Source organism: Cynocephalus volans, chromosome 10 (genome assembly GCF_027409185.1).
Source record: "Cynocephalus volans isolate mCynVol1 chromosome 10, mCynVol1.pri, whole genome shotgun sequence".
Taxonomy (NCBI): domain Eukaryota; kingdom Metazoa; phylum Chordata; class Mammalia; order Dermoptera; family Cynocephalidae; genus Cynocephalus; species Cynocephalus volans.
The window spans coordinates 112,308,792-112,336,789 of record NC_084469.1 but is presented as its reverse complement, the minus strand read 5'-3'; the positions used below and the strand labels follow the sequence as shown (position 1 = coordinate 112,336,789).

The following is a 27,998-nucleotide window of genomic DNA, read 5'->3' as shown; positions in this document are numbered from 1 at the left end:
CACCAAAGCAAAGCTTGAGAAAGTTTTCAGGGACCAATTTGTTTACTTACAACAGCATTTTAGGAAAAAGGCAAACATGCTCACCCGTTGAGCCTTTGCCCCAGCCCCCAAGAAGACACTCACCCCAGAAACAAGGAAGCTCCCCAAAGCTATTCCCCATGAAGGATGTCAGGACCTTCTCTCAACATCCAGCATATGGGTCGATTTTGGAGACCAGAGGGGAGCACGCCCAGACAGTGCCTCAACTCCCCCAGGCCCAGGATCCACCAATGCTGCTCCTACCCCCTGGCACCAACTCATTGCACAGACACCCAGGGGCTCCCAAGTCCTGAAGAGAACTAAACGCAGTGAGTCAAGGTAGAGGTCTCCACACTTCTGTACTAAGAGCCACAACACACATGTGCTGTCAGTGTGAGGACAGTGTGTGGCGCTGCACTGAGAAGGGGGCTAGGACCCCACCCACGCTCCCCATCTGCAGCAGCTCTTTCTACTTTGACAAAAAACCAAAAAAATCCTGGAAGCTTCCAGAAAATGAAGTAAACTTTAGGAAACAAAAAAACAAAAACAGCAGCTTGCATCCAAACCCCTCCCCCAGGCCACCCCAGCAGGCCTCACGAACCCCCTGCTGGCTTCCCCACGGTGGCCACAAGTGGCAGGTTTTCCTCAAAATATGGCCACTGCCGGCCTTGGCCAGGGCGACTATCCCCAGCTCCTTCACCAGCCACTTTGGCCTACAAGCTGAGAAGGCGGAAGGGAGCAGCCAGGGGGAGGCACCCGGTAACCTACAGTGACAGGAGAGAGCAACACGCAGGCCGTGCTGCCCCTGAGCAGCAAGAGGCCCTACAGAGAGGCCCTTGCACAGAACGACGCCATGCTGCCAGGGGAGCTGCAGACACTCAGATTCCAGTCCGTGGCATGGGCAGACTCCCTGCTGAAAGACACAGCAGCAGAGCCCAGCGGCAAGACACCCCAGAGGTGACAGTGAGGGGGATGAGCACCCCAGGTTGGGCACACCCAGCCTTGGAGCTGGTCAATGGTTCTGTCCATGGACAGGGCGACTTTAGGAACCAAGGAGGCTGAACGGGGCTCAGAGGCCGGAAAGAGTGGCTAAGATCCCACCCCTGGAACAATGGAGGAGGGGGAGGAAGGTCATTGTCTGTAAAGGCCACTGGGGCAGCTCTGGGTGGCACGGGACACCCTTGGCACATCCTTGGGGCTGCGTCCATCCAGGCATAGGGAATCCCCTGCCTGCTGAGTCGGGGGAGAGGCCTCCAGGAACTGCTGACCCCACTGACTGCCAGTGAGTAGCACGTCCGCTGTACTCAGGGTCTGAACGCTCTGAGAGAACAGGAACAATTCTGAGGCCACCAGGCTTGGCAGGTGAGAGGAGCCAAGAGATGGCGGCTGCCAGCTGCAGCTCTGCAGGGTCAGCAGAAAGGCAAGTGGGGGGTGGTGGGAGCCCCAGCACACGCAGGGCAGAGGAGGTGGGGGCACAGCTAGTTCCTCAAGGCAGCCAACCTGGAAAGCAACCATGAGACTCGGGTGAGAAGGGCAGACCAGCGCATTTGCAAGTAAGACGCCCACCCAGGGCCAGGGCCACCCAGAGGGCCATAACCGTTCTCCTCAGTGTCAGCTGTTCAGGATGGTCCTGAGAGGACGCAGGTGCTGCGCACTGTTACATTATCATTTGCTACTCTGGAAAAAGCAGGGGCTTCCCTTTCTAAAGCGAGGGGTGTATAGACAAACGTGGGTCTGCACACCACACATGACACACTGAAACCTTCGGTGCAAGACAGAGCGTGGACCAGGGGAGAAGCTACCGGCTGGACAGGGTGGGCTGCTCTGGGCCTGGAGGCACAAGGGGGTCTCCCCTACACTGAGGTGAGCAGGGCAGGCTCAGAGTGGCTGAGCATTTGCAACTCGAGGTCAGTGTTTCCTGGTCCAAGCCTGGCCCAAGCTCCCTCCATGGTCTCTAAGCTACAACTCCCCTTCCTCCCCGCAGTGCCGGCGTCTGGGGCTGAGGACACGACATGCAGGGTGCCGACCCACCTCCGTGACAGTTGGTCCTCCTGGCTGCGCACAGAGCTCTCGCCCACAGCAGAGGCGCCCTCAGGCAACTGGCTGAGCTGGTCCAGGACCTCCAGGCCATTCTCCTCAGCGATCTGTACGATGAGGCTGTCCACCTGCTCCTGAGGCGTGGTCAGCGTGGTGGCCGAGCTCATGGAGTCCTCCATCACCTGAGGGGGCACACTCTGGGCATGGCCAGGGCCTAGGCCCTCCTCAGACCCCCACCACAGCTCCCACTGCAGCCCCACCATGGCCCTCATACTCCACAGGGACTCGCCTGCCACCATGCCCAGTCCCCCAACCTCACTGTGTCATCTGCTCAGGTAAACACTTCTCTACAACTGTGTTCACCACCTGTGCCTCCCCAGAAGGAGCCGAGTGCCCTGTAGGCCCTGCTGCCTGGCCCACCACCCCTCCAGGTCCAGGCATGGACCCGGCACAGAGGACACGTGGCAACTCCAGGGAGGACACACACGTGCTGGCCATTAACCATCCCTCTGGATGCACTGTCCACATGGCCTCCGCCCCGTGCCCCCAGACCACAGCCCTGAGGCCAGGCAGGCCACGTACCGACGTGTGCACATCCAGGTTCTGCACCTGCTGCTCGAACCTGTCCATCACCGCAGACACCTTCTGCAAGTCCATGGTACTCAGGGCCTTGTCCAGGGCTTTGGTCACCTGTGCCATGTTCTTGGTCACCTGGGATAGGAGAGAGTTGGGGGAGGAAACAGGATTAAAAGTGAGCAAAGGTCACGCCCCAGGGACAGGTCCTCTGAACTCTAATGGGAGGGCTGGGCATCCAGCCCTGGGCTATGCCGGCGCCCAGTCCTCAGGAATGGCTGTCCACTGAGCACACAAGAATGAGCAGACCCAGCACATGGGTCACCTGGAAAAGGCTGACCACACAGCAGATCTTCGGGACTGTGTTTTTCTCTTTTGGCCCCTTGGTGTTTGGAGGGAACCCCCACTACAGAGCCAAGGAATCTGACATGACTCCCTCTGCCCCAGCCATGCAGGCTCTGCATCTTGTGGGACACTGCAAAGACCAAGGTCCCCCCATCTTTTCTGTGTTGGTGTGACCCCGAAACTCTATGCTCATCTAGTGCTCCTCAACTCTGGGAGCTGCCCCAGATCCAGCCGGCAGACCTGCAGCTGCCCTGGCCTGTGGGCCAGCCCATTGGCACCAGGCCTCACACTCACCCCCTTCATGGTCACGGCTGTCTGGACCTTGGAGGCCACTGCGTCCACGCGGGATGCCATGCGGAGCCAGTTCACGCCTTCGTTCTTCTTGCGGATGGCGTTCTCCGCATATACACGGGCACACTCCACATTTTTCTGCTGAAGTGCCTAAAACTCAGGGGGAATTGCCAGTTGGGAGAACTCCGTGGCCTGTGTGTACGAACTCTGCCTCCACTGCCAGGAGACTGGCACTGACCTCCCCTGGGTGTCATCTGCTATTGTGGGGTAGAGGCCCTTAGTCCTGTTCAGGTGTGACATCGCAAATGTCTGTGAGTTTCATAGAAATGCAGACCCCAGGCTCCAAGTCTGCTCAGGCGTGTGGAAGTCCAGGGATGGAGCAAAGGCACCAGACCAGCCTGCAGAGGGGCTTCTGCTCACCCGGCCTCAGCCCCTTCCCAACCACTCACACCAGCACTCCTCAGGAGCACAGGACTGAGCGGGAGATGCTCAGAGTGTCCAAAGGAGGCACCACCACAAAGCACCAGCTGCACAGACTGCAGAGCCAGCTGTCCCGGTCCCTTTCCACCCTGGGGAGCTTGAGTTTGAGTGAGAAGCTACCAAAATCCAATACCCCCGGGACCTTCTTGACTGACTAGGCAAAGTTTTAAGAGTGCACAGGACTTGACTGCAACTCTCCATTAAGGGCAGTCAGACTCCCCCTTCCCTTCTGCCTTGCCCATCAGTAGGCAGGGACCCCTTCCTGGAGAGGCCCCCAGTAAGCCTTCAGCCCTGCCGTACCCCATGGAGGGGCTGCCACACCGCTGCCCAGATCCTGATGCCCAAGGCACCAGCTCCACAGGGAAGAGAGTTGAAAACGATAGGCTCGTGGTGGGCAGCTGAAACCCACTTCCTGCACAATTTATGGCAAAAGCCAGCTCAGAATGTCAGAAATGAATAAAAGGAACGGCCGTTTAAAGAGAAAGAACAAAAGTTGTGCGTGACACCCTCAGTGGGCTGGATGCACATGGCGCCTCCCTCCATCACGCCCACCATTTGCATATGATGTGCGCACCGCAGGGCTCAGAAGTCATGCTGCGGATTGTATCAAGATGTCAGAAGTGCCTTCCACAAAAAGACATCAAAACAAAGTAGAAAACAGAAATAGAAACAGGGTAGGAAAGAAGAGTGCACAGCCCCAGGCAGCCGTGAGCGTGGCCGTCCCAGGCTCACCTTCTTCACTTTGGCCTGCTCTGCCTTGGAGTCCTTCTCCGCCTTCTTGGCCAGCTTCTCCAGCTGCTTTGCTGTGAACTGAGCAGAAATCAGACTTCCCGAGTCAGACCTGCAGAGCCCACCCTCCAGCCCTGCTCCCCCCACCCCTTTTTGCTCTGGCTCCTAAACACTCATCAGCCAGGCTGGGCCCAGCATCGTGCAGAGAAGGTGTACAGCCTGTGGTGTGTGTCTTCACGGCCACCTTGGGGCCTCAAGAGACTGAGCCAGTTCGAGGAAGGAGACTCCCATGCTGTCTGTGAAGTTCTGCCTGGGAGAAGGGGCTGTGACAAGTTTTCTAAAATGTCTGTCCTCTACACGGATCAATGGAATAGAATAGAGAACCCAGAAATCAACCCACACACCTGCAGGCATCTGATCTTTGACAAAGGCATCAAGTCAACACACTGGGGAAGAGACTGCCTCTTCAGCAAACGGTGCTGGGAAAACTGGATATTCACGTGTAGGAGAATGAAACTAGACCCGTACCTCTCACCATATACCAAAATCAACTCAAAATGGATTAAAGAATTAAATATACATATGAAACAATAAAACTCCTTAAAGAAACACTCCAGGAAGTAGGAGTGGGTACAGACTTCATGAATATGACCCCAAAAGCACAGGCAACCAAAGGAAAAATAAACAAATGGAATTATATCAAACTAAAAAGCTTCTGCACAGCAAAAGAAACAATCAACAGAGTGAAAACACAACCAATACAGAGGGAGAAAATATTTGCAAAATATACATCTGACAAAGGATTAATATGCAGAATATACAAGGAACTCAAACTTTACAGCAAAAAACCAAATGACCCAATTAAAAAATGGGCAAAGGAGCTGAATAGGCATTTCTCAAAGGAAGATATATGAATGGCCAACAGACACATGAAAAAATGCTCAACATCACTCAGCATCGGGGAAATGCAAATCAAGACCATTTTGAGATACCATCTCACTCCAGTCAAGATGGCTAATAGCCAAAAGACTGAGAGTGATAAGTGCTGGAGAAGTTGCAGAGAAAAAGGAACTCGCATACATGTTGGTGGGACTTCAGAATGGTGCAGCCTTTATGGAAAATGGTATGGAGGTTCCTCAAACAGTTACAGATAGATCTACCATATGACCCAGCAATCCCACCGCTGGAAATATATCCAGAGGAATGGAAATCATCATGCCGAAGGGATACCTGTACTCTAGTGTTTACTGCAGCTCTATTTACTATAGCCAAGAGTTGGAACCAGCCCAAATGTCCATCATCAGATAAGTGGATAAGGAAAATATGGTATATCTACACAATGGAATACTACTCTGCTATAAAAAAGAATGAAATACTACCATTTGCAACAACATGGATGGACTTAGAGAAAATTATATTAAGTCAAAGAGGTCAGGCACCGAAAGAGAAATACCACATGTTCTCGCTTATTTGTGGGAGCTAAAAATAAACAAACACACAAACAAATGGGGGGGGAGAACACACAGCAATCACAACAATTCCTTGAACTTAAGACAAGTGAACAGATATGATGGGGGGAGGGGAGAGAGGGAGGGGGAAGAGGAGCAGGTAAAGGGTCATGAAAATCAACTACGATGTATATTGAGAAGTTAAAAAAAAATGGTGGTCAGGGATGTTGTTCTGAGGGCTTTAAAAGAAGAGAAGAGTCTGTCTCTCTCTCTGCTCTCTCTGCTTCTACCATCTTGTAATGTGAGACCTCTGGGTCACTGTCGCCACCACCTGATGGACTTTCGACTTCCTAGCCTCAGAAACTGTAAGCAAATAAACTTCATAAAAAAATAAAATAAAATAAAATGTCTGTCCTCTCCATGAACATCCTAATCCAAACCCTCCACCAGAGTGCAAGGTTCAGAAGAAAACACACACACACTGATCTCTACTCCTGCCTATGGATGGATTTTTGACTTACGGAAAAAAGACTCAAGAGAACCTGTTTCAGGCTACCCCCCAGTAATAACACAGAATTCCAGATAAAAGTACACCTGAAAGTGCTATCTTCACAGAACACTGTGCATGCAACAGGTTGCTGTGCAGCTTCCGATGTCTAACTGCCACACCAAAAGGAAACAATGTTGACGTCTCCGTGGCACCTCTGGCAACCTGTCTGCCCTGGCCCCATCACACGTGAAGCTCACAACTCATCTGAGTCTCTTCCACAAATGCTGCCCGCTGGTGGGCAACTTCCATCTGTCACTTCTGTCCCCGGCAACCACTTTAAGAGCACATCACTCCTGCCCAGTATCTCAGAACTAGTGATAAAACAAGTTAAAACAAGAAGGCTGATAAACTATGAGAGCACTGGAGAGAAATGTGCAGAACTGTGCCCTGGATTATTAGGAAGCTGCAACACCACCCCAGACAGAAGGAACATTCAACTGTCCTGAAAGCCTCCTTCAAATATCATTTTAAAGGATTTGAGGCCACAGTTTAAAATGCCTAGTGGAACATCAAGGCATGCACATAATACCCAAGTTGTGTTTCTTAAACATGACACCCAGTCTTTCACAGATGAGCCTAAGGGATCTGCTTCTACTTACTCCAAGAGAAGCAAAGGATTCTGTCATCAAGCCAACTCAATAACCCCTCTTTGGTCAGCAATCTGAGTGTGGCAGTCATTCGGTTGTTATAATCTTTCCCCTGACTTTGTGTTTCCACGGCTCTGAGTGAGTGTGACTTATACTATTTGTCCTTATTCACTCATCACCAGGACAGGGTTGGGGCAAGCGACAATTCAGTACATACCTTTAGCTGGAACAGGGTATCTGCAAAGAAAGAAGAAATGGTTTGAGGACTTTAAAAAATGTGACGAGTAAGACTTCTAATAAGCAGATGAACTCAGTAAGATCTTCTCGACACCAGCAGCTGGACTGCATTCGTGGAGCCTTCAGGGAGGCCCACAAACAGGGGAGTCAGAAGATGAACCAGTGTACCAGCTCTGGTCCCTTGTTGGCTACAGGGCTCCAGCAAATGCAGCCCCTCCCTAAAGCTATGTTTCCTCAGAGGAAGCACTAGGTGGCACTAGTCAACCGCTAAGGGTCAGGGTGAGGATGGACAAGATCATGAATGCTCTCGGCCATAGTGAGAACTCAAGAGGTGGAGGTTTACAACCAACACAACCTTACAAAATACCCTTGGGAGTCTTTCCCAATACAGTGAGGTTCAGGCACTTGACATTTTTTTTTTTTTTTTTTTTTTGGCAGCTGGCCAGTGTACAGGGATCCAAACCCTTGACTTTGGTGTAATGAACACAACGCTCTCCCAAGTGATACAGTCTCTCAAAGGTAAGGATGAAAATAGCAAGGTGGTAACTCTCATGCTGTCAAAGAGCTGGCTCCAGGTCAGTTGCCACTTCTGGCTCAGGGCACCCTCCCTACCCACACTCAGCAACAGGAGAGACTTGAGTGTATCACTGAGTAAATACATTGTTATCTGAACTTGCTACTCACTCTCTAAAACTTCAGATATTATAACACCAAGGTCAAGGGTTTGGATCCCTGAACTGGTCAGCCGCAAAAAAAAAAAAAAAAAAAAAAAAAAAAAAAAAACGGGCCGGTCCGTGGCTCACTCGGGAGAGTGTGGTGCCGGTAACACCAAGGCCCCGGGTTTGGATCCTATATAGGGATGGCCGGTTAGCTCACTGGCTGAGCGTGGTGCTGACAACACCAAGTCAAGGGTTAAGATCCCCTTACCGGTCATGTTAAAAAAAAACAAACAAAAAAAACCATGATGTATGAACTTAGGGCTGACTGGTTAGTTCAGCTGGTTAGAGCACATCAAGAACAAGAGTTCAGATCCCCCTAGTGACCAGCCACCAAAAACCCCCCCCCCAAAAAACCTCAAGAGTCAGGGGGATTTAGGTTGAACTCAGTTTGTTCAGTCTTCACCTGATCCCTGAAGTGGTGTACTGCTCTAGTGCAGAATGAGGAAATGAAAGCCTGTAACCTTAACGAGGGTGCTGAGTGTTCACAAATGCACATCAGGTCTCCCAGCTGAAACCTACCAGGGTTCAGATGAGCTCTGTGCATCTGTCAGTCAATCCTCTATCAGCGCAGGTGCTGGTCAAGGCCAATCACCTGGGACTCTAGGAACAGGGCTGACATGACACAGGTGGCAGCAAAGCAACACTGGCCCAGGTGTGGCCCCACCCTTGACCTTGGTGTTATAACATCTCAAGTTTTAGTGAGTAGCAAGTTCAGATATCAATGAATTTTACTGCGTGATGTGGCCGAGTCCCCCCACTCCTGCCTGTTTCTCATCTGGACTTGTGCAGTAGGGCAAGACTCTGAAGAACAAAAACTTGTTAAGGCAAAACCTAAGCATGGAAAAAACTGATATAGTCTTTAAGAAAAGTTCCCTCAGAAGAGCTGAGTGGTGGGGCTGGCCCGTGGCTCACTTGGGAGAGGGTGGTGCTGACAACACCAAGGCCACGGGTTCAGATCCCTATATAGGAATGGCCGGTTTCGCTCACTTCGGAGAGCGTGGTGCTGACAACACCAAGTCAAGGGTTAAGATCCCCTTACCGGTCATCTTTAAAAAATAAAACAAAAGAAGAGCTGAGTGAGCTGTGGAGCAAAACCCAACATTATTTTGGGATAGGACGAGTTAGATTAGGTGTAACCTCTCATCTTCTCTCTGAGGCAATTTGTAAAGAATCCTACACATGACTGACATGTCACATAAAGAATCCTTCATGACTGACATGGTTGTACAGCTTTTTAAATTTGAAAAGCATTTTTAAAACCTGTCTACAACACTAGCCCATAAACGTTTCAGGAAATGTTTGGCACCTTCATTTCACCACTGATTCTTGCTTTTGTTGGTGTCTGGTTCTGAGCAACAGAGTGAGCCCTGAAGTGGAGCTCAGGACTAGAGAGTCAGACTGGCTACTTCTCAACCTGTGCCCTCTAGAACGGGGACACACAGCTCCCACCTCCAAGAGCTGCTGTGAGGAAGGCCGTTTACAGCTGTGCCTGGCACTCAGCACTTTCTGCCTGAGCTCTTCCTGTTTCTCTTGGTGGTGTCCTGGGGGCAGGGGGTACACCTGTCGCTTTCAGTTGCCCTCTGACTCGACATTCCGGGGCCGCAAAGGCATGGCTCTCCCTCCGGTACCCGAGCTCTCAGGGAGGGGCGCTCGGAAGCCAAGGAGGTCCAAGGATGGGGCAGGAGGCCCGGGAAAGGGGACCCGAGTTGGGGGTCGAAGTCTGGGGTCGAGACCGGGGAAAGGGGCCCCGGGGCGGGATCTGGAGTGGAGGCCAGGAGAAGTGGTGCCAGAGTCAAGGTCTGCGGTCGGGATCTGCTGTCCAAGCCCTGGGAAAGATGCCAGGGGTCGGAGTCTGGGGTCGGGATCTGGGGTAGAGGCCTGGGGAAGATGCCCCGGGGCGGGGGCGGGGGTCGAGGAGAGGAAGGGGTCCCGGGATCGCGGGGCTCCCTGCAGGTGGCGCCTCTCACCGTCCATGGCGGTCCGGCGGCGGCGCCCCTCGGAAAGGCGGAGAGGACGCGAATCCCGGGCGGCGTCAGGCTCCAGCGGCGATCGAACCCACCAGCTCCGCCCGCGGGGACTTCCGGGTCGCCACCCGCTTCCGGTCTCGCGGCCGCTCTCGCGAGAGGTGGTTGCCGTGGCGACCCGCGCCCCGCCCGGCCGCGTTTGTGAGTCAGCGGCGGTCGCGTGGGGCGGGGCCGCGGGGGCGGGGCCGGCAGCGGGCGCACCCATGGGACTGTGCAAAAGCAAAGCCAAGCCCCGGAGAGGTAAAGGCGCCGCTGCGCTGGTCCCCGTCCCGCGCCAGGCCACAGCCCCGGGCCCGCGGAGAGGCGGGCTGACGGCTGCTGCTGCGTGCGTTTCAGGTGAGGAGCGGAAGAGAGCCCCCGCCCCTACTGTCCCGAAGTGCGAGGAGCGGCCGACGGAGGAGCCCGCTGACTGCCCGCACCCGGGGGCGGAGACTGCCGGGCCTCGGCGGGCGGGCGCCGCCTGTGCAGGTGGGCAGGGCCGCGGGCGGGTCGGGGCGCGGGGGCGGGTCGGGAGGGGCGGGGCGCGAGACGGTCACGGGGTGGGGTCTCGGCCGGGGCGCAGGGTGGGCGGGGCCGCGCGGGGAGGGATCTTGGCGCGGGGGCGTGGCAGGGCCAGGCAGGGCGGGCGCTCTCCCCGCGGAAGTGCTGCTCTAGGACCTGCCCTGGGAGGCGCACAGCCGGGGTTCTGGCGGAAATACGAGGTGGGTGAGAGCTGGGGAAACTCCCGAGCGACAGGCGCTTGTGTAACGCGCGGTTGAGGGGCCGTGGCGCTGCTCAGATCGAGGCACGCTGCCCGCCCGGGAGGGCCGGCGTCTTGGGCACCGCTGCGATCCCCTCGGCGGCGTACGGTACGGACCGGAGTAGACCTGGCCGGGTGGGCCGGGCTGCAGCAGGCGGCGCGGGGTTGCAGAAGCGCTCTGCCGTGCACAGCCGTGAGGAGGGCGACCACCGAGGGAGTAGACAGTGGGTGGGAAAGAGGACCCGAGCCGCTCGGCAGATGTGTCGGTTTTCTGAAGCCCGGTGTAGCCAGGCCTTTGGATATGTGGGGGTACGTGAGGCCACAAAAGCAAGAAGGCAGTATGCGAAGCTTTTCCTTCGTTTTATCATGTGGGTTGTGCCATGGGACCGTTAAATATTTGAGACAAGGAGGCGCAATGGGGTCTGGGCCTCGGGAGGGTCTTTCTGGCTCCAGAATAAAGGCTAGCGGGGGAATGAGGAGGCCTATCACGGGCTCATTGCTGGGATTCGGTGGGAACCAGTGGGAATTCCAGAAGGATCCAGCGTGTCAAACCAGCAGAACCTGCAGTGTGATGAGGTGTGGGGCGAGGAGAGAGTGACTGTGAGAACGAACGGTCAGTGGGTTAGACAAGAAAGAACGGCAGGAGGAACACAGGCCTGACAGGGCAGAGGAGCTGGCCATGGCCGGTTCAGACTGAGACATCTGTGGGACCAAGGGCCAGAAGCAGGAGGCAGTTTGAAAGTTGGACATTGGGGTTGGGAGAGAAGCTTGGACTTGAAATTCCGATTTAGGAGCCCCTCACTTGAGGGTGAAAGGCTGCAGGAAGGGCCAGAGTCCTATGGTGGAGGTTTGGGAAATGCTACCAGTCTGTCAGGATGCTTTTACTAAAAGTTACAGAAAAGCCGACTAAGCACAGCGTTAACTCTGGAAGTGTCAGAGGCAAGGCTTGGTTTGCTCAGCATCATGGCAATGACCCTGAGGACTCTGTGTGTTTCTGCATTGACACCTGCAGTGTCAGGAATGTCTTCCTCCACAATCCCTAGATAGCTGGATGGCTCCAAGTATCGCACGCAGACAGGACTGCACCTGTTCCAAGGGCATTTCTCCTTGCTTCATAGTAGCAAGGAGACCTTTCCTAGGTAGGCTTTGCCTTCCCAGCCTCTTTAGGATGGGCTCAACCTTGCAGATTCACCAGGGGCTGGAGCAGGCCATGAAGCACAGGGTGGGCAGGACCTCTGCCAGCAAGGGGAGGTGAGGGCAGGGGGTGCCTCTTGGAAAGGCACCAACAGTGTGAGTCACACACCATCACTTCAGGGGGTGGATAGATGTGAAGGGAACACAGCACGTCAGAGAGCAAGAGTGAGGATGGAGTTTCCAGAAAGAAGATGAAGACTGTGTGTTTTTCATACGATGGACATGCTGAGTGGTAACAAGGAACCAGCTACTGACTCATGCACACTGTGGAGGAACCCCAGACCTATCACTACTGAAGGACACCAGATGTAAAGACCATATATATCACAACTTCCTTAATATGAAATGTCCAGAAAAGGCAAATTTTGTGGAGGAGCAGATTAGTGGTTGCCTGGGGCAGGGGTGGAAATGGGGGATTGGCCACAATCGAGCACAACAACACTTTCTGGGATGATGGGAATATTCTTAAAACCGCATGGATGGTTGCCCAGCTCTGAACTGGGGAGGCCCATGGAGGCACTGCAGTTAGCTGTCCTGGTCAGCCCAGGTGTCCAGATTTGTGAGTGGACAAGCCTTGAGATGATCCCAGGCCCTGACCTGAGTCTCCCCAGCTTGCCTTCCCCACCTCACATAGCACCAGCATCCAACCCCAGCTGGCATGTGCACCATCCGGGACGTCGAGCCCCGTGAGCCTTCAGACATCTGGCTGAAACCACAAGTGACAAATGTTCAACCAAACCTGTCCTGAATTCCTGACCCATAAAGCCATGAGAAAATAAAATAGTTGTTTTAAGCTGCAAAGGTTTGGGGCAAGTTGTTATGCAGCAGTAGAAACCAGAACAAGGGGTGAGTGGTGGGGTGGAGGTATTCTCCATGAGTTCACCATCGTGGCAGCTGGGTGACGGGATATATCGTACTATGTTTGCTTTTTCTGTATACGCTTAAAGTTTTGCATTACAAAATCCACAAACATAAACACATTATGGAGATTAACACACCACAAATCTACAATCACCCAATTCCAGACTGTTGGAAATTCTACCAAAAAAATGACTCAGTTTCTTAAACAAATAAATGACATGAAAAAAAAAAAAGACAGAGATTGTGGTAAGGAAGCTTTAGAGACCTAAGAACCAACTGTCATGTATGCACCTGGCGAGGCCATTCTTGAGAGAGTTAAATAGGTGTTAGATGACAATAAAGAATCAGTGCCAGTTTTCTTAGCTGTGGCAATGCTATTGTAGTTATGCAAAATAAAATCCTTATCAGATAGATATAGTACAATATTTATGGGTAAATTATGTCTGGAATTTGCTTTAAAATACTCAAAAAAGTAAGAAAGATAGAGAAAACCAGGTGACAAAACATTGATTGAAGCTGCATGAGGCACATGTGGGTCCTCATTGCCTATTTTTGTGGGTGTTTGAATACTCTCATAACGAGTTTTTTGAAGGTAGAATATGCTTAATTGCAATGAAATTTTGAAAAAGAAAACTTAAGGGACAATTTATTCTATTAGCTATCAGAAAATATCACGCTGAGTGAAAAAGGCCAGTCTCAAAAGATCACATGCTGTATGATTCCATGTATATAACATTCTCCAAGTGACAAAATTATAGACGTGGAGTGCAGACGAGTGGTTACCAGGGGTTAGGGATGGGGGAGGGAACGGGAGTAACCACAAAAGAGCAGCAGATCCTTGTAGAGACGGACGGTTCTGTGTCTTGATTGTGGCGGTGATTACATGTGATTAAATGGCATAGATCAATATATACACATTGTACCGATGTCAGTTTCCTGTTGTTGATGTTGCTCTGTAGTTATGTAAGATGTACCATTGGGACAAACCAGAGGAAGGGCACATGGGACCTCTCTGTACTACTTTTGCAACTTTCTGTGAACTTGTAATTATTTAAAAATAAAAAATTTAAAAGTGTATCAAAAGTTATAATAATTAAAATGTACTTCTAGTAAGAGAATAGCAGATCAGTGAAACAGAAAATATGGACAAGAATAAGCCCCTAGTTGGTACGAGAGTGTGAACATGTTTGTGTATAATTAGTGTTTGATAAAACCGGCACCAAAAATAAGTGGGGAAAGGAAAGATTCTCTAACAAATGATGCTAGGAAAATGCCTAACACTTACAAGGGAAAACATGGGTTGGGTTGTAATCTCTTGCTGTCTACTGAGATGAATTCCAGATGGATGAGTGAGTAGAAAGGGAATAGAAAAAGGGAAAAGTGATTGTTAATCTAACTGCTCAGTAGGAAACATCTTTCTGAGCCTCACATCAAAGACATCACAGAGAAATATTGAAGGGTTTGACTGCATTAAATGATAAAACATCTCCCCCAAACCTCTAAACAAATATAAAACAAATGGTAAGCTCAAAAGATATTTGCAACATTTATGAGAGGCCAAAAATAGCACACTGAATGCACATTGGGCTGGGGCACATTGTTTGTGGAAGTACCAATCTTTCTTGAAAGCAGTTTGGTAATATGATAACACAATTCTAAGACAACCCCCAAGATCCCTGCCCCCTGGTCAAAAACCCTGTATAATGCCCTCCCTTTGAGAGTGGATGTAACCTGTGAGGAGGATGGAATGTCGTTCCTGTGATTAGGTTATTCATCAGTCAACTTTGACTTAATCAAAGTGGAGGCTGTCCTGGTGGGCCTGACCTAATCAGAGAAGCTTCTGGGAGCTTCGAGCAACCCCTTGCAGAGAGCCTGCAAGAAAATGGGGACTTCAGTCCTTGAACCACGAAGAAGTGGATTCTACCTACAACCTGGATGAGCCTGGAAGAGGACCCAGCTCCACATGAGAAGGCAGCACAGCCAACACTTGGCTTCCAGCCTGGCGAGTCCCTGCGGAGAGACCCAGAAGGTCTGCCTGGACTCCTGAACCATGGAGACTGTGAGAGAATAAATAAATGTGCTGACTCAAGCCAATAAATTTGTGGTAATTTATTATACAGTAATAGAAAGCTAGTACAGGGTAATATGTATCAAGAACCCTAAGACTCATGTTTCTAAATGAAAAAATTGTAAACTCTGAGAAAGATAAAAGTGTTTTGGACTGGAAAGCCTCAATAATGTAAAGATGTTAATTCTCCCTTAATTAATCCATAAAATCAAACACCAAATCAAAACACCACAAGTCTTTTTGGGAATATGACCAAGTTATTCAAAAGTTTATCTAGAGGAATAAAAATATAAGCAGGAAACATCTGGAAAAGCAGAGGCACAGGCAGATCTTGTCCTCTGACGTGAGCGTGCTAGGGTGAAACTGCAGGTGCCGGAAGACTCAAGTTTATGTGGGGGTTTATGGGAAGGGAACCATGTCAAATGGGTGGAGAGAAGATGGAACATGCTCTGACTGGTGCTGGGACAGTCAACTAGACAGCTCAGAAAACACAGACCTCAATATTTCTATTTCAACCCTTAATCAAAAAATTCCATAAACAGGCTGGCCCGTGGCTCACTCGAGAGAGTGCGGTGCTGATAATACCAAGGCCATGGGTTCGGATCCTATATAGGGATGGCCGGTTCGCTCACTGGCTGAGTGTGGTGCTGACAACACCAAGCTGAGAGTTAAGATCCCCTTACCGGTCATCTTTTTAAAAAAAAAAAAAAAAATTCCATATGAATCAAAAAGTTTAACACAGAAAATAAAACTATGAAAGTATGAAATGAAAATGGGTACATGTTTTTGTAAGTTTGGAATAGGGGATGCCTTTCTCAGCTTACAGTCTTTTGGTGGAAATATAAATAGATATAATCTTTACAGAAAACAACACCAAAATTTGAATGAGTTGTATCCTTTGACTTTGAAAGTTCTACTTCTAGTAATTGACCCAATAGATAAACCCTCACAAGTATGTAAATACATACATGCAGGAATGTTCATTGTAGCACTCTTTGAAAAAGATTAAAAATTGGAAATAAATTATGTTCATCAAAGGGAGCTGGTTACATAAATGATGGGACCCCCAGGCAGATGAGCACAGGCCACCGTGAGGAGGGGCCGTGCTACGGGTGCAGACATGGGGCCAAACCCAGCCACACTGTCAGGTGGAAAACGTAACCTTCCAAAGTGTTTGTGGGTGCACAGCCATATGTCTGAAAGGACAGGAATCATGCCATGTGCACGTTTTAAATCAACATCTATCTTTAAATTAAAAACATTCATAACTTTTAAAATAGTCTTAACCTGTATAAAGCTTTATAGTCGATGTGAAAAATGAACTCTCCAATTTAACATAAATGCAAAATATGATGAATTGCAGTTTTTGCTTTTATAACAATAAAAATAAAAAGAAGGGATACTCGGTACCCAGCCCAGGTCCTGAGTAAGAACAAATGAGGCTGTGCATCGCAGCGTGGCGTGTGCATCCACGCCAGGCCTGGCTCTTAGCATCTCTCTCTGCCACTCCCAGATTGACTAGCCTCAGGCAGGAGACTTATCCTCTCTGTCCCTCAGTTTCTCCATTTGTAAGATATTGGTCATAGGGGACCTACATGAGAAGCTGCTGCTGTTCTAGGGCTCAGAACAATGTCTGGCACAGAATGAACACTTGATAAAAGCCATCGCTGTCATTGCCAGCTATTCATCCCACCATGTAACCAGGTTCATGAGGTATAAGTGGGGAACAAAGCAGCCTGCAAAACAATAGGACCAGTATAATTGTGTTTTTGTAAAAAGTGTCACTGTGTGAGTATGTACACATATGTGTACACAGAGAGATGGAGTGCGAGACCTCTCTGCAGTGTTTCAACCAAGGCTGGAAAGGATGTGCCCGAAACGTCATGGGGGCGGGGGTGGGGCAGGCCAGAGACGAGGCAGGAGGGAGCGCTTCTGCTGTTGTGCTCGGTAACATTTGATGAGCTCAGCAGCTTCACAGGTCCACACATCCCTTGCAACCTTAGCTAGTTTAAGAAAATGTGGACAACATCAGAAATGTCCACTTCCAGAGCACTCTCATCAATCTTCTGTAGAGAGGGCTTTTATCAGAATTAGCATCCTTTGGAAACTGTGCATCTGAACCTTAGCCTCTGAAGCAGCTCCTGCCTTTACATGTGTCCTCTCTTTCCTGCGTCTGTCACCTTGAAACCAAGCTGCCACTCAGCCTGTCCACGGTGTGCTGGCGGTGTTTCTCCTGTTTTCTTCCTTGAAAGAAGGCATCCTAGTATCACAACCTCATGGCTGAGTTGCACCTCCATCTAAGCTTTGGAATATTTCTGTAGAGACTTGATGGCTTTTGGCCTGTTTCTTTTCCTGCCTACCATGAATCTAATTCCTTTACTCTTACCTAGGACAGGTGGTGCCTGCATTGTGGAAGAAGTTCTGCACATTCTGATTAAATGTCAGATGTTTTCTTCTTCTAGAGAAACCTGATGCACAGCAAAAGTCAAGCAAGAAAAGTGTTGTTCCAGAGATCATCATCACTCAAGCCTCAAACGAGACTCTTGTCAGCTACAGTTCCACCGGAAGTAAAGAGCAGAGAACGATTCGGGAACAGGCTGATTGGGGCCCCTACCATCGGCACAGGAACCCCAGTACAGTAGACGCCTATAGTTTGGATATCAAAGAATGAACAAGCGCCCCCGAGTAGCTGTCATCATTCACTGTGACATGAGTCTCAGCCATGATGGCAGGAGGGCTGCCGTGCCCCATGGAAAGCTGCAGGTGCCTCTTCTTCAGTGCATAAGCTTCTGCCCCAGTGACCACCCTGGTCTTACCTTCCCCAGAGCTGCTGGCAGCTTGGTGGAAAGCAAGAGTGACTGGCTCAGAGAGTGAACTCTAGTATAAGCATCCCTGCTGGAACTGGCTGGCTGTGCAGAGTGGTGGGCAGATAGCAGGTGGCATCTTACACTCTGACTCATGGTGGGCAGTTAAAATCCTTTCCATTCACTTCTGAATGAATACAGTCTAAGTACTTGGAAGTGATAGAGAGTGAGATGTCCTCCAAACTTAGGGAAGAGTTCAGATTCTGTGGGCTAAACTTTTAAGGTGTAATGTTCTAGAAGGGAGAGGTGCAAAGTCATGTAACAGGGGCCCAAGGGCTCACAGCTTGACTATAATCTCACCTAGTGTATTAAAAGGCCTAGAAGAAGAATGTGGAATGTGTCCTGGTGGGGATGGGGCTGCCATGGCACTTACACTTTGGAAGTGGTCTTGTCAACACTGCCTTGTCCTTTGGTCCCATAAACGAGGGTTCCAGATAGTGAAGGGCCACTCGGGGGACCTGAGCACAATGCTCTTGGACAACTTCTCAGCTGACTTCACCCTCACCAGCAACCCTTTGGGCAGGATCCAGTGTTGCCATTTGGTTTCATGCAGTTAGTCTAATGACAGCATATTAGTTTGGCTCTGAGATGTTCTGGCCTTGGTGGGCTGACTACCAGTGGCATGTCCACCAGGATCATGGACACAACCTTCTCAAGTGCTGGGGTGAAGGGGCCTGCTTCCTGTCACATATGTATAGTTTCTAATACATACATATACACACAGCCCTATCTAGTACACGTATGCTTACAAGTACAGTCCTGTATATGTATGCATATATACAAACTAAAAAATGACTTTGAAAAATAAGTTTTCAAAATTAAAAACGTATAGCATGAACATATGACATTGTTTAAAGACTATTTAGCTTAAAAGTGTTTTAAACTTTCCAGGGGGAAAGCAATCTGGCAGAAGTTGTCTAATTTTTTTAAATGTTGGTGGGTTTGCTACTGAAAGCCTGCTTTGCATTAACCTGAGTAACTGGAGCCCAGATGGGCCTGTGCTCCTGGGCTCCTCAGAGCAGGAACAGCCCAGCTTTCTAACCCTTACAAGAAACACCCCCAGGGATTTACATTCCATCACACACACACACACACACACACACACGCACGCACGCACGCACGCACGCATGCACGCACGCGCACAATTGTAGTCCATTGGGGCCTTTGGGCCTCCTGTGTTGCTCTCGGCCAGTACACCATTTCCTTCCCACCTGTCCTCCCAGCTGGTTCCAGAGCTGAGCAGCAATCCCCAACCTGTAAAGATGGATGTCGTGAGAGTGGCGAGGGAGAACAGGAAATGCAGTCCCTTACTTCTTCCTGAATGATGGTGTGTCCCCTCCTGCATGTGGTGCCAGCCTATCCCTGGCTGTCAATGGGGATGAGGCTAATTTCAGGGCAGACTCCTGCTCCCCTGCTGCCATCCAAGCACAGCTCTCACAGCTGTCTCTTGGAAGAGCTTAAAGCATCAGACTGGTTCCTGACCTGCTGGAATTGATATTTGTAATTTAAATGTCTCCTGGAGGCTACAGGATGTGAATGAAACATTGAGAGTGGGGAGGAGAGGCCTTCTCTTCATGCTGATAAAAAACAGTCTAGATTTGGCTGTGTAAAGTAGTTTGTGCCCGGCTAGTGTAACAGATTTCAACAGTGAAGCCGGACTAGGCGACATGCTGTCCCCGATCCTGGGTCCATGCACCAAGGTGCTTCATGAACATTCCACGTTGACTTTCCTTCTTCCACCTTCCAGGGATGGGCCAGAGATTGGCAAGGCAGCTGCCCGTGGTGGTGGCCTGCTTCAGCCCTGGAGCTCTGGTCTTCAGTAAGTGAAGGGAGGCATGCTGCTGTGGACCTCTTCTCACCCGGGAGCTCCTCTCCCCATCTTCCACCTTGGCCTGGTCATTTCCATCACAGAACTTCTAACAGCTTGTATACTGGGGGCTTGTTTTCCTTCAGTCTCCCCCACCCAATGTGTACCTAGCACAGAGGAGGCACTCAAATGATTGTTGAAGCCTACAGCCCTGGACCAAGACCTGACCCCTCACCTGGAGGACCCTCACCTGGAGACACCCTCTCTTGGAGACCCCTCTCTTGGAGGACCCCCACCTGGACGATCGCAGCGGCCTCCCAGTCCGCCTTCTCCCGCGGTCCAGCCGGATCTGGGGCCGGTGCTTAACGATGACAGGTAGTCGGAGCAGATCCTGGGAGCTGAGGTCCTCGGAGGGTCCGCGGGAGGTTGCCTTGGTAACCGTTGCTAAGGAGAGGACACCCCCGGAAGTAGATTACGCGCCTGCGCCGAGGGACCCGTCCGCGCCTGCACACTCGGGAAACGAGGCGGGCGTTCGGCATGGCGGAGGCAGACCCGGAGTCGGAGCAGATCCGCCTGAAGTGTATCCGTAAGGAAGGCTTCTTCACGGTGCCTCCGGAACACAGGGTGCGAGGGGGTGGGCCTCGCCAGCGGCCGGGCCGGAGCGAGGCGCGTGGGGCTCTCTGTTGCGCTGCAGCGCAGAGGTTTCCGGCACGGGCAGCAGCGACAGTCCCGGAGGGCGCGGAAGCCGGTGGGGCCGCCCGGATTCTCGGCAGCCGGGGCGCGAGGGCGGCTCTGAAGCCGCCGGCCTCCAACTCGGGCGTTTCTAGGTTTCGCGCCTGAGGTGGGCTTCGCAGGCTGAGCCGGCAGCGGCTCGCGTTGGGGAGAATTTGCCCAGGGAGGAGCTGGAGGCCTGGAGGCTCCGCTGGGCGCGGCTGACCCAGCGGGGCTCCGCCTGCCACCCAGCAGCTTGCACAGGTGCCTCGCTCAGTGCGGGGCCTGTGCGGGGGCGACGGTCACGAAGGCCTCCCGGCGACTTGTAGAGCTGAGGAAGGTGAATCTTAGGGGCGTTCAGTCATTTTACCAAGGTAGGCAGCTCGTGGAGAGACAGGTTTGAACTGCCAGCGTTGGATTGTGGCTTAACTACTTGCCGATGCTCTGAGTGGTCCAGTCACTTGTCCCATAAGAAACACGAGCAGACTGTGGCTGAATGAGCGACAGGAGCCACGCGAGCCCTCTGCTGGTCTTTGTGCATTGTTCACTTGTGCAGCAGGTGCTCGCTCAGTTCAGAGCATGGCGCCGGACGCTGGGGCTAAAGCAGCGAGTCGGAAATCTGCTCTCAAAGCGGAGCTAAGACATACCCAGCCAAGGACAATGAGCAGTGCGCAACGGTAGGTGCTTGGAGACATACAAGTACCAGGGATTTAGAAGAATGAGTTGTTTTTAGCCAGAGGTCAGGAAGAGCTTTGTAGAAGGGGTGGCATTTCTTTGGGACCACGAAGTGTGGCTAGCATTTGGACGCACAGAGATGAGAAGAGGTGGCATGCTAGAATCGGAGCCGCAGGGGCAAAGCCAGGAAGAGAAATACAGGTATGGGGCCGACCCCCTGGCTCACTCGGGAGAGTGCGGCGCTGGGAGCACTGCGGCGCCGAGGCCGCGGGTTCGGATCCTATATAGGGATGGCCTGTTAGTTCACTGGCTGAGTGCGGTGCGGGCGACACCAAGCCAAGGGTTATGATCCCCTTACCGGTCACAAAAAAAAAAAAAAAAGAAAAGAAAAGAAATACAGATATGAACAGAAAGCACGAGGAGAGAGAGGGTGTGAGAAGGGGAATTAAGGCAGGAAAGGGAGGTTGCCGCGAGGTCATGGGAGGGCCAGATGATTCTGACTCAATTTCCAGGAGTCAGGAAGTAAGAAGACTGAGGGCAGAGTTAAGAGGAGGAAAGCGGGTAATTTGAATCTTGCTGCATGCACTTCTTAGATCCAAGTAGAAGTGCTCATTCAGTCCATCTACAAAGGTACTACATTATAAACGTGTATTAGGGTATGGGCTCTCTGCTAGGACAGAGAGATTTCAAGATAAGGATAAGGCTTCATTTCTCTTTCCCCTAACATTCCAGAGAGAAACAGCTGTTTTGTGCAAGGCAGGCCAGGCATCTGGTTTCATCTGTCTTTTTGCTCCACTTACACTTCTTCCACGTCCCACCCTGCCTCCAGGGGCCAAGGGAAGTGGGGAGCAACCATCCTTCTTTGATCTGGAAGTCACACGTTTCCCAAGGCCGAATGCGACTGGGTAGTGTTTCATAACTCAAAAGAAGTAGTGTTATGGATATTGGGGACAGCATTCTCTGCCATATAAGTGTTCCCGTATGTAGGTGGCTTGTGGCTACTGTTACTAGAAGGGAGCGGTTAGGCCACTATGATGTTTCATTTGAAGTGTTGGCCCAGCATCGTGATCCCCCCTTTCTCATCAGAAAAGCTGAGGTCCATGACTGCTTTTTTGTTTGGTAAACAACACATGAGCAGGTTCCTTGGTGCAAATGACGTGTGAAATATCCATCCTCAGCTGTTCTCTTTCAGCTGGGACGATGCCGGAGCGTGAAGGAGTTTGAGAAGCTGAACCGCATCGGGGAGGGCACCTATGGCATCGTGTGTGAGTGGCCAAGACGGGGGTCCTGGAGCAACAGCTTATGGCTCTGACGAGCACAGGACAGGGGCTTTCCCAGTGGTAGCTGTGTTGAGGCTGGAAGGCTCACATCCTGTGCTCCATACCAGGGCAAAAACTTGTTCAGGGACTATGTCTGAAAACCATAAACTTGACCCCATGCCTGTGTAAACATAAGCGTCAGGTTGCTAATGTCAGTAATCCAAATGTGTAATTGTAGGGTGGAGAAAACTGTTAGAGCAATACAGTGTAGAATTCCCAAAAGCAGCTGGAGCTTGTAGCAGCTGCAACATGGATGTGAGTCATTCTGGAAGCTGCACAAATCAGCACAATGCTTTCTGTAGCCAGCTTCACACAAAATAAGGGTCATTTTTTTTCTAGATATAGCACCTTGTTTGCTGTTAGAACATAGTCATGAGAACAGAAGGCAGTGATCTCCATGCTGACTAAGTAGGAGAATGTACAGAGCTTACCACACAACTGGCTTCAGCACAGAGAGAAAACTGAGCACACCTACCCTGCTCAAATGAGCGGAAACCCCTAGGGAGCATGTGTCTTGGGCTAGGCGTGTTGCTTGCATAGAATGAGGACTGAGTGTTGCTGAGTATTATGTTGTCAAAGAAAAGAAAGGGAACCCTGGGGTGCTCAGGAAGAGGCTCTCGTGGTGGGAGGAGCTTGAGATGGGGGATCAGGTTGGACTCTCGTCGTGGATATGTTTCCATTTCAGATCGGGCCCGGGACACCCAGACAGATGAGATTGTCGCACTGAAGAAAGTGCGGATGGACAAGGAGAAGGATGGTGAGCTGGGAGAAGGGGCGCAGTACGATGGCTGGGACCTCACAGTGGGGGGGGGGGGGGGGGGGGCAGAAAGGTGCGACCTGCCTGAGTTTTCCTCATGACCAAACACTCCTGAGAGCATCTGCTCGGTCACTAAAGGGGAGCTGGCCTTTGGGAGGGCTCCAGCATGACCCTGCTTTCACCCCAGTCCCACACTTAGCCCCAGCTCCCTGAGGCCTGCATGATTCTCCCCACTGCCAGAGTCTGCATTCTGTCCCTCCTGTCTGGTGACTCCACCTCACTGTCTCAGCTCCCGGTCCCCCTCCACACCAAGGCTCTGCCTTGCCCACCGTGGACAACCCATCTACCCCCGTGGTTGGCACAGAGAGTTGCTCGTTCATATTTGATGAATGAAGGGTGAAAGTGCTTATTAGGATTGTCCTAGTTCTCCCTGAGTGCAGGACTGGTGTTGGGTGTTTCTAGAGCCCTGAGAGTGGCAGCATGGGGCTCGCTGAGGCCTCTCTCTTTCCAGGCATCCCCATCAGCAGCCTGCGGGAAATCACACTGCTCCTCCGCCTTCGCCATCCCAACATTGTGGAGCTAAAGGAGGTGGTTGTGGGGAGCCACCTGGAGAGGTGAGCAATCTCCTGCCCCTCCTGGTGTGGTCCCCTCCTCCTGCTGTGGGGCCCTTCCTGCAGGAGGGGAGAAGCGGGAGGTGGCATGCATCCTACCCTTTTTTCTTTCAGCATCTTCCTGGTGATGGGTTACTGTGAGCAAGACCTGGCCAGCCTCCTGGAGAATATGCCGACGCCCTTCTCTGAGGCCCAGGTGCATGGCTGGGGGCCCCTGGGGTGGAGGTGGGGGGGTTCACAGGCCCTTGTGGTGCACATTTAAGCTGAACGTGGCTGTCTGAAGATGTGTGGAGCTGCTGCCGCCTCCTGGGTATCTCAGGGAGCTTTAATGAGGTGGAATTACTGCCTGTGGGGTACCAAGGGGGCATCAGAAGCCAGGCCTAGAAGCCGGCCTGAGGTCCCTCCCAGCACTGCTCAGTAGACAGCTCACCGAGCAGGGGAGGCGACAGCAGCATCTTCCCAGCTGCGCTGCACACAGCAACCACTGGTTCCCAAGGCTGCCACAGTGACCATTGGTCCTGGTGGCTGTGCACATGTGACAGGACCTGGGCTGGGCTCCCCTAACTAGCGCCTCTGCCCTGTGCACAGGTCAAGTGCATCGTGCTGCAGGTTCTCCGGGGCCTCCAGTACCTGCATAGGAACTTCATCATCCACAGGTGGGTGGGGACAGCCTGGATGAGGGATGTGGCGGGCAGGGCCTGGGGTGTAGTCTTGGGTGGAGGACAGTGCTGGTGGGTCACTCTGAGCGCCATGTAGGAGAGCAGATGGGCAGTGGAAACTGACTGCTTCATGAGGAAAGAGTCCAGATTCAAACAAGCTTGAGAAGCCCTTGTGCTGCTTGCTCTCTGGGAGACCAACAGTGGGTATGTGTGAGCTCGGTCAGGCCCTGAGAAGTCCCTCAGTGGAAAGAGCCAAGCTGTGGAGCTGTAACTCTCAGTAGGATTGTGCAGACAGCAGGATCTTCCTGCTCTGGGGCAGGTGATGGGACACCCACTGGGGAACCAGGTAGAACTGGAAGTTAGAACTTGCGTGGGTCCCAGCGCTGCCTCTTCTCAGAAGTTGCTCGAGCTGTGGTGTTCCCAGCTGTGGATGGCCTTGCTACTGCCCACCCTCCACTGTCCAGAGGCCCTAACACCAGGAGGTGGGTGGGAAAGCGTGGTGAGCTTTAGCTGTGGTGACAAACTTATTCCCTGATGGAACTTGCTTCCTGGGAGTCACCAGTGTTCTCTGTCTGTAACAGGGACTTGAAGGTCTCCAACTTGCTCATGACTGATAAGGGCTATGTGAAGACAGGTGGGTTCAGGGTGCTGGCCCCGAGTGCATGGGGCGTCTTTCCATGGGCACCACCCGACTGGGTGGGGGGGTCTTTATAAGCACCTCAAGGCCAGGAGCTGGCTCTCTTCGTGGCCCCAGGGCTCCTGTGCCTGGCTTTGTCCCCAGATGGCAATTTGCTAGCTCTCACTGGGTGACACTGTCCCTCCCCTCTCTGCCACAGCGGATTTTGGCCTGGCCCGGGCCTATGGTGTCCCCGTAAAGCCTATGACCCCCAAGGTGGTCACCCTCTGGTGAGTACCTCAGATGCATGGTGGCCCCAGGGACCAAGCATGCCTAGTGGAGGGCCACTTGGGGAGGTCAGGCTGGAGCTGCAGACAGGCCTGAGGGTCTCTAAGCTGTGTGGCTGTGCATACGCAGGGCTAGTCTGGGACAGCGTCTCCAGGCAGAGCAGGCTGTCCCAGGTATAGGACAGCTGCCAGGCTCAGTGGCATTGAGGACCTGCTGCATCCAGGTGAGATAGCCAGAGCATCCTGGCTCTGAAACCATCTCAGGAATGGAGGGTTGCTTCACCGCCGGGAGGGTGGGCAGCTTATGAAGATTTCTGTAATTATTTTTCATTTATGATTTTAACAGGCAAAACAGGGTCATGGTTACAGGCAGGACCTCAAAGTCAGTCAGATCCAGGTCAGGATCCCCACATGGCCTTTCTCTGCCATTTCTCATTTAAGACCCTTGAAAGCAGGCTGATGGTGGTGGCTGGTTGTAGGTCTGTGCCAAGGACTCAGTGGTCCGTATGATGCACGCAACACTGTTGCACCTCCAGCAGCTATGATCTCCTGTGCTGCCTCCAGCAGCTATGACTGCCTGTGCCGCCTGTGTCTACAGGGCTTAGAGCAGAGGACAGTCCAGGCTCGGGCTAGCAATCCTGTCATTCAGGCCACGACGGGCTCTCTGGGGGGCTATGTCCTGCAGAGGCCTGGCTGGTATGAGGTTGGATGCTTCTGTTTGCAGGTACCGAGCCCCCGAACTGCTGCTGGGAACCACTACCCAGACCACCAGCATTGACATGTGGTGAGAGATGGCTGCTGCTCCGTGGTCTGGGGGACAGGGACAGGAGTGGGGCTGGAGTCTTTGAGCGGGGCCTGAGCCTGGGAACCCGAAAGGAAGTGTGAGAACAGCTTCAGCATTCACATGCCTCCAGCACTGAGGTCCCCAAGAGGCAGGGAGCTCTGCTGGGAGTGGATCATGGGCCAGGGTCAGGGAGCCCAGTGGTCACTGGGCCGTCCATCGTGGCATCCCCAGCCCAACATGGGTCGTGGTGGCATGGCGCTCAGCAGAGGCCTGTGGTAGCAGTGAGGCCTGCTCTTCTCTGCAGGGCCATGGGCTGCATCCTGGCCGAGCTGCTGGCCCACAAGCCTCTTCTCCCTGGCACTTCTGAGATCCACCAGATCGACCTGATCGTACAGCTGCTGGGGACACCCAGTGAGAATATCTGGCCGGTGGGTGCCCCAGGCAGCCCCTCCACCCACCATGCATGCCTGACCCCCTCTGTGGCTTTAGCTCCTGCTTTCCACAGGGCTTCTCCAAGCTGCCACTGGTGGGCCAGTACAGTCTCAGGAAGCAGCCGTATAACAACCTCAAGCACAAGTTCCCATGGCTCTCAGAGGCCGGCCTGCGCCTGCTGAATTTCCTCTTCATGTATGACCCTAAGAAAAGGTGCTGACCCTGCCTGTGGTCAGGACGGGAGGGCTGTGACCTCTGTGCAGAGGTGGAGGGACACCTGAAACACAAAACCTTTAAAGATAGTTTCTCGGAACACTAGCCAAACTTTGCCAGAAGGTGCCCCCCACCCCCGAAAACACGCACACGTGCCAGGCACCCAGTTCAAGTGATCTCTGCCCACCCAGGTTGCGGAACCCACTCTGGGGTTCTCCTGGATTTCTGGGCCCCAATCCCTGTTTTCCAACATCTTTCTGTTGTTGGAAAATTGAACCAGAGGCTGCTGAACTGGGTGGGGTGTGGGAAACAGGTCTCAGGGCTCGTCAAAACCAAGGGTCCCATTAATGGCACCACCTTTATCTAGGGCAACAGCCGGGGACTGCCTGGAGAGCTCCTACTTCAAAGAGAAGCCCCTACGTGAGTCCTTCAGATCCCCTCAGGCCCCACTCTGCAGGGGCTTGGCCTGCAGTTGTTTTCTCCAGGCTGGGTCCTGGGCAGGCTGGTAGGCCGGCCCGGCCTGCAGCTGTGCAAACCCACCCTGGGGTAGGAAGGGAGCAAAGGTGTGGGGCAGCCCGGGCCAGGCCTGCACGCAGAGCCAGCTCGCAGCTGGAGCTCACCCCACTGCTCTGGGCCCCATCTCATGTCTGCCTGGGAAACTGTCCCCCTGCCTGGCGCTAAGTGGCTCCTCTCCCCACAGCGTGCGAGCCAGAGCTCATGCCCACATTCCCCCACCACCGCAACAAGCGGGCCGCCCCCACTACATCCGAGGGCCAGAGCAAGCGCAGCAAGCCCTGAGCCAACTCAGCCACATTCTGCAGCCAGCGGTGGACAGAGAGGGCCCTGCAGGCAAGGCTGACCACAGTCCTGGCATCCAGCTGGCCCCACCCCCTTGTCTTCTCTGTGCCCACCGCTGCCCCCAGGCACAGGCAGGGTGTGCACATGGCGACACTGGTGTGGGGGCTCCCAGCCTGGGCACTGGGAAGGTCTGCGTTCTGGCAGCACCATCTGGTGGCTGTACGGGGTCTTGCCCATTTCTCATTGCATCCACCGAGCTCCCGTCTGGTGGAAATCGGGGGCTCAACTTTGGGTGTCCTGGAGCCACGGCTGGGCGCTGGCCTGGGACAAGCAGACCCCAGGAGACTGCTTGTGTTCCTTCTTGGTCACCAGGGACTGCCCAGGGCCCGGACAGACTGTGACGACCCCAGGCAGGGCCACAGGAGGACACCCCTGAGACCAGTGCAGCAAGAGCCCTGGCCTGCCTTCTGTTCTCTTGTGAGGCCCTGCAGGGAGGATGCCAAGTGAGGGGGAGGTGGGCTTCTGTCCTTGAGTGTGACAAGTAAAGCTTTCCCAACAGATGTGG

The 27,998-nt window shown here is 52.6% G+C and overlaps 3 protein-coding genes across 13 annotated transcripts; 2 read left to right on the top strand and 1 right to left on the bottom strand.

The window, feature by feature from the left end:
- Positions 1-23: 23 nt before the first annotated feature.
- Positions 24-10,448, bottom strand: CHMP1A (charged multivesicular body protein 1A). The gene is made up of 7 exons (XM_063109249.1): positions 9,982-10,448; positions 7,276-7,295; positions 4,477-4,554; positions 3,268-3,414; positions 2,638-2,766; positions 2,050-2,237; positions 24-1,518 (listed from the first exon to the last, which is right to left on the bottom strand). The coding sequence occupies exons 1-7, from the start codon at positions 10,241-10,243 to the stop codon at positions 1,497-1,499; spliced, it is 846 nt and encodes a 281-aa protein (XP_062965319.1). The 5' UTR covers positions 10,244-10,448; the 3' UTR covers positions 24-1,496.
- SPATA33 (spermatogenesis associated 33) lies at positions 10,242-18,046 on the top strand. The gene is made up of 2 exons (XM_063110085.1): positions 10,242-10,506; positions 17,363-18,046. The coding sequence occupies exons 1-2, from the start codon at positions 10,242-10,244 to the stop codon at positions 17,569-17,571; spliced, it is 474 nt and encodes a 157-aa protein (XP_062966155.1). The 3' UTR covers positions 17,572-18,046.
- On the top strand, positions 10,428-27,991 carry CDK10 (cyclin dependent kinase 10). Of its 11 annotated transcripts, XR_010024569.1 has the most exons (14): positions 20,043-20,195; positions 22,150-22,222; positions 22,962-23,033; positions 23,545-23,647; positions 23,759-23,840; positions 24,233-24,300; positions 24,885-24,937; positions 25,140-25,209; positions 25,931-25,990; positions 26,295-26,418; positions 26,496-26,635; positions 27,003-27,055; positions 27,336-27,484; positions 27,806-27,991. XR_010024569.1 is itself a non-coding variant. In XM_063109246.1 (13 exons), the coding sequence occupies exons 3-13, from the start codon at positions 23,015-23,017 to the stop codon at positions 27,431-27,433; spliced, it is 870 nt and encodes a 289-aa protein (XP_062965316.1). In that variant the 5' UTR covers positions 10,428-10,506; positions 22,150-22,222; positions 22,962-23,014; the 3' UTR covers positions 27,434-27,991. The 11 variants fall into 11 exon arrangements, 10 of the variants coding, with proteins under 10 accessions (XP_062965316.1, XP_062965318.1, XP_062965309.1 ...); XM_063109246.1 differs by lacking the exon at positions 20,043-20,195 and adding an exon at positions 10,428-10,506 and having other exon boundaries at positions 27,336-27,991; XM_063109248.1 differs by lacking the exon at positions 20,043-20,195 and adding an exon at positions 10,688-10,739 and having other exon boundaries at positions 27,336-27,991.
- The last annotated feature ends 7 nt before the right edge of the window (positions 27,992-27,998 follow it).

Bases quoted from the DNA above. Each gene is read 5' to 3' on its own strand.
- CDK10 (XM_063109238.1), top strand. From the start codon at position 20,109: ATGGCGGAGGCAGACCCGGAGTCGGAGCAGATCCGCCTGAAGTGTATC. The intron at 23,841-24,232 runs GTGCATGGCTGG...CCCTGTGCACAG, and splicing joins CGCCCTTCTCTGAGGCCCAG to GTCAAGTGCATCGTGCTGCA. The intron at 25,210-25,930 runs GTGAGTACCTCA...TTCTGTTTGCAG, and splicing joins CCCAAGGTGGTCACCCTCTG to GTACCGAGCCCCCGAACTGC.
- CHMP1A (XM_063109249.1), bottom strand. From the start codon at position 10,243: ATGGGTGCGCCCGCTGCCGGCCCCGCCCCCGCGGCCCCGCCCCACGCG. The intron at 4,555-7,275 runs GTATGTACTGAA...ATTTCTGCTCAG, and splicing joins ATACCCTGTTCCAGCTAAAG to TTCACAGCAAAGCAGCTGGA. The intron at 3,415-4,476 runs GTGAGCCTGGGA...CCTGAGTTTTAG, and splicing joins AGCAGGCCAAAGTGAAGAAG to GCACTTCAGCAGAAAAATGT.
- SPATA33 (XM_063110085.1), top strand. From the start codon at position 10,242: ATGGGACTGTGCAAAAGCAAAGCCAAGCCCCGGAGAGGTAAAGGCGCC. The intron at 10,507-17,362 runs GTGGGCAGGGCC...TTCTTCTTCTAG, and splicing joins GGCGGGCGCCGCCTGTGCAG to AGAAACCTGATGCACAGCAA.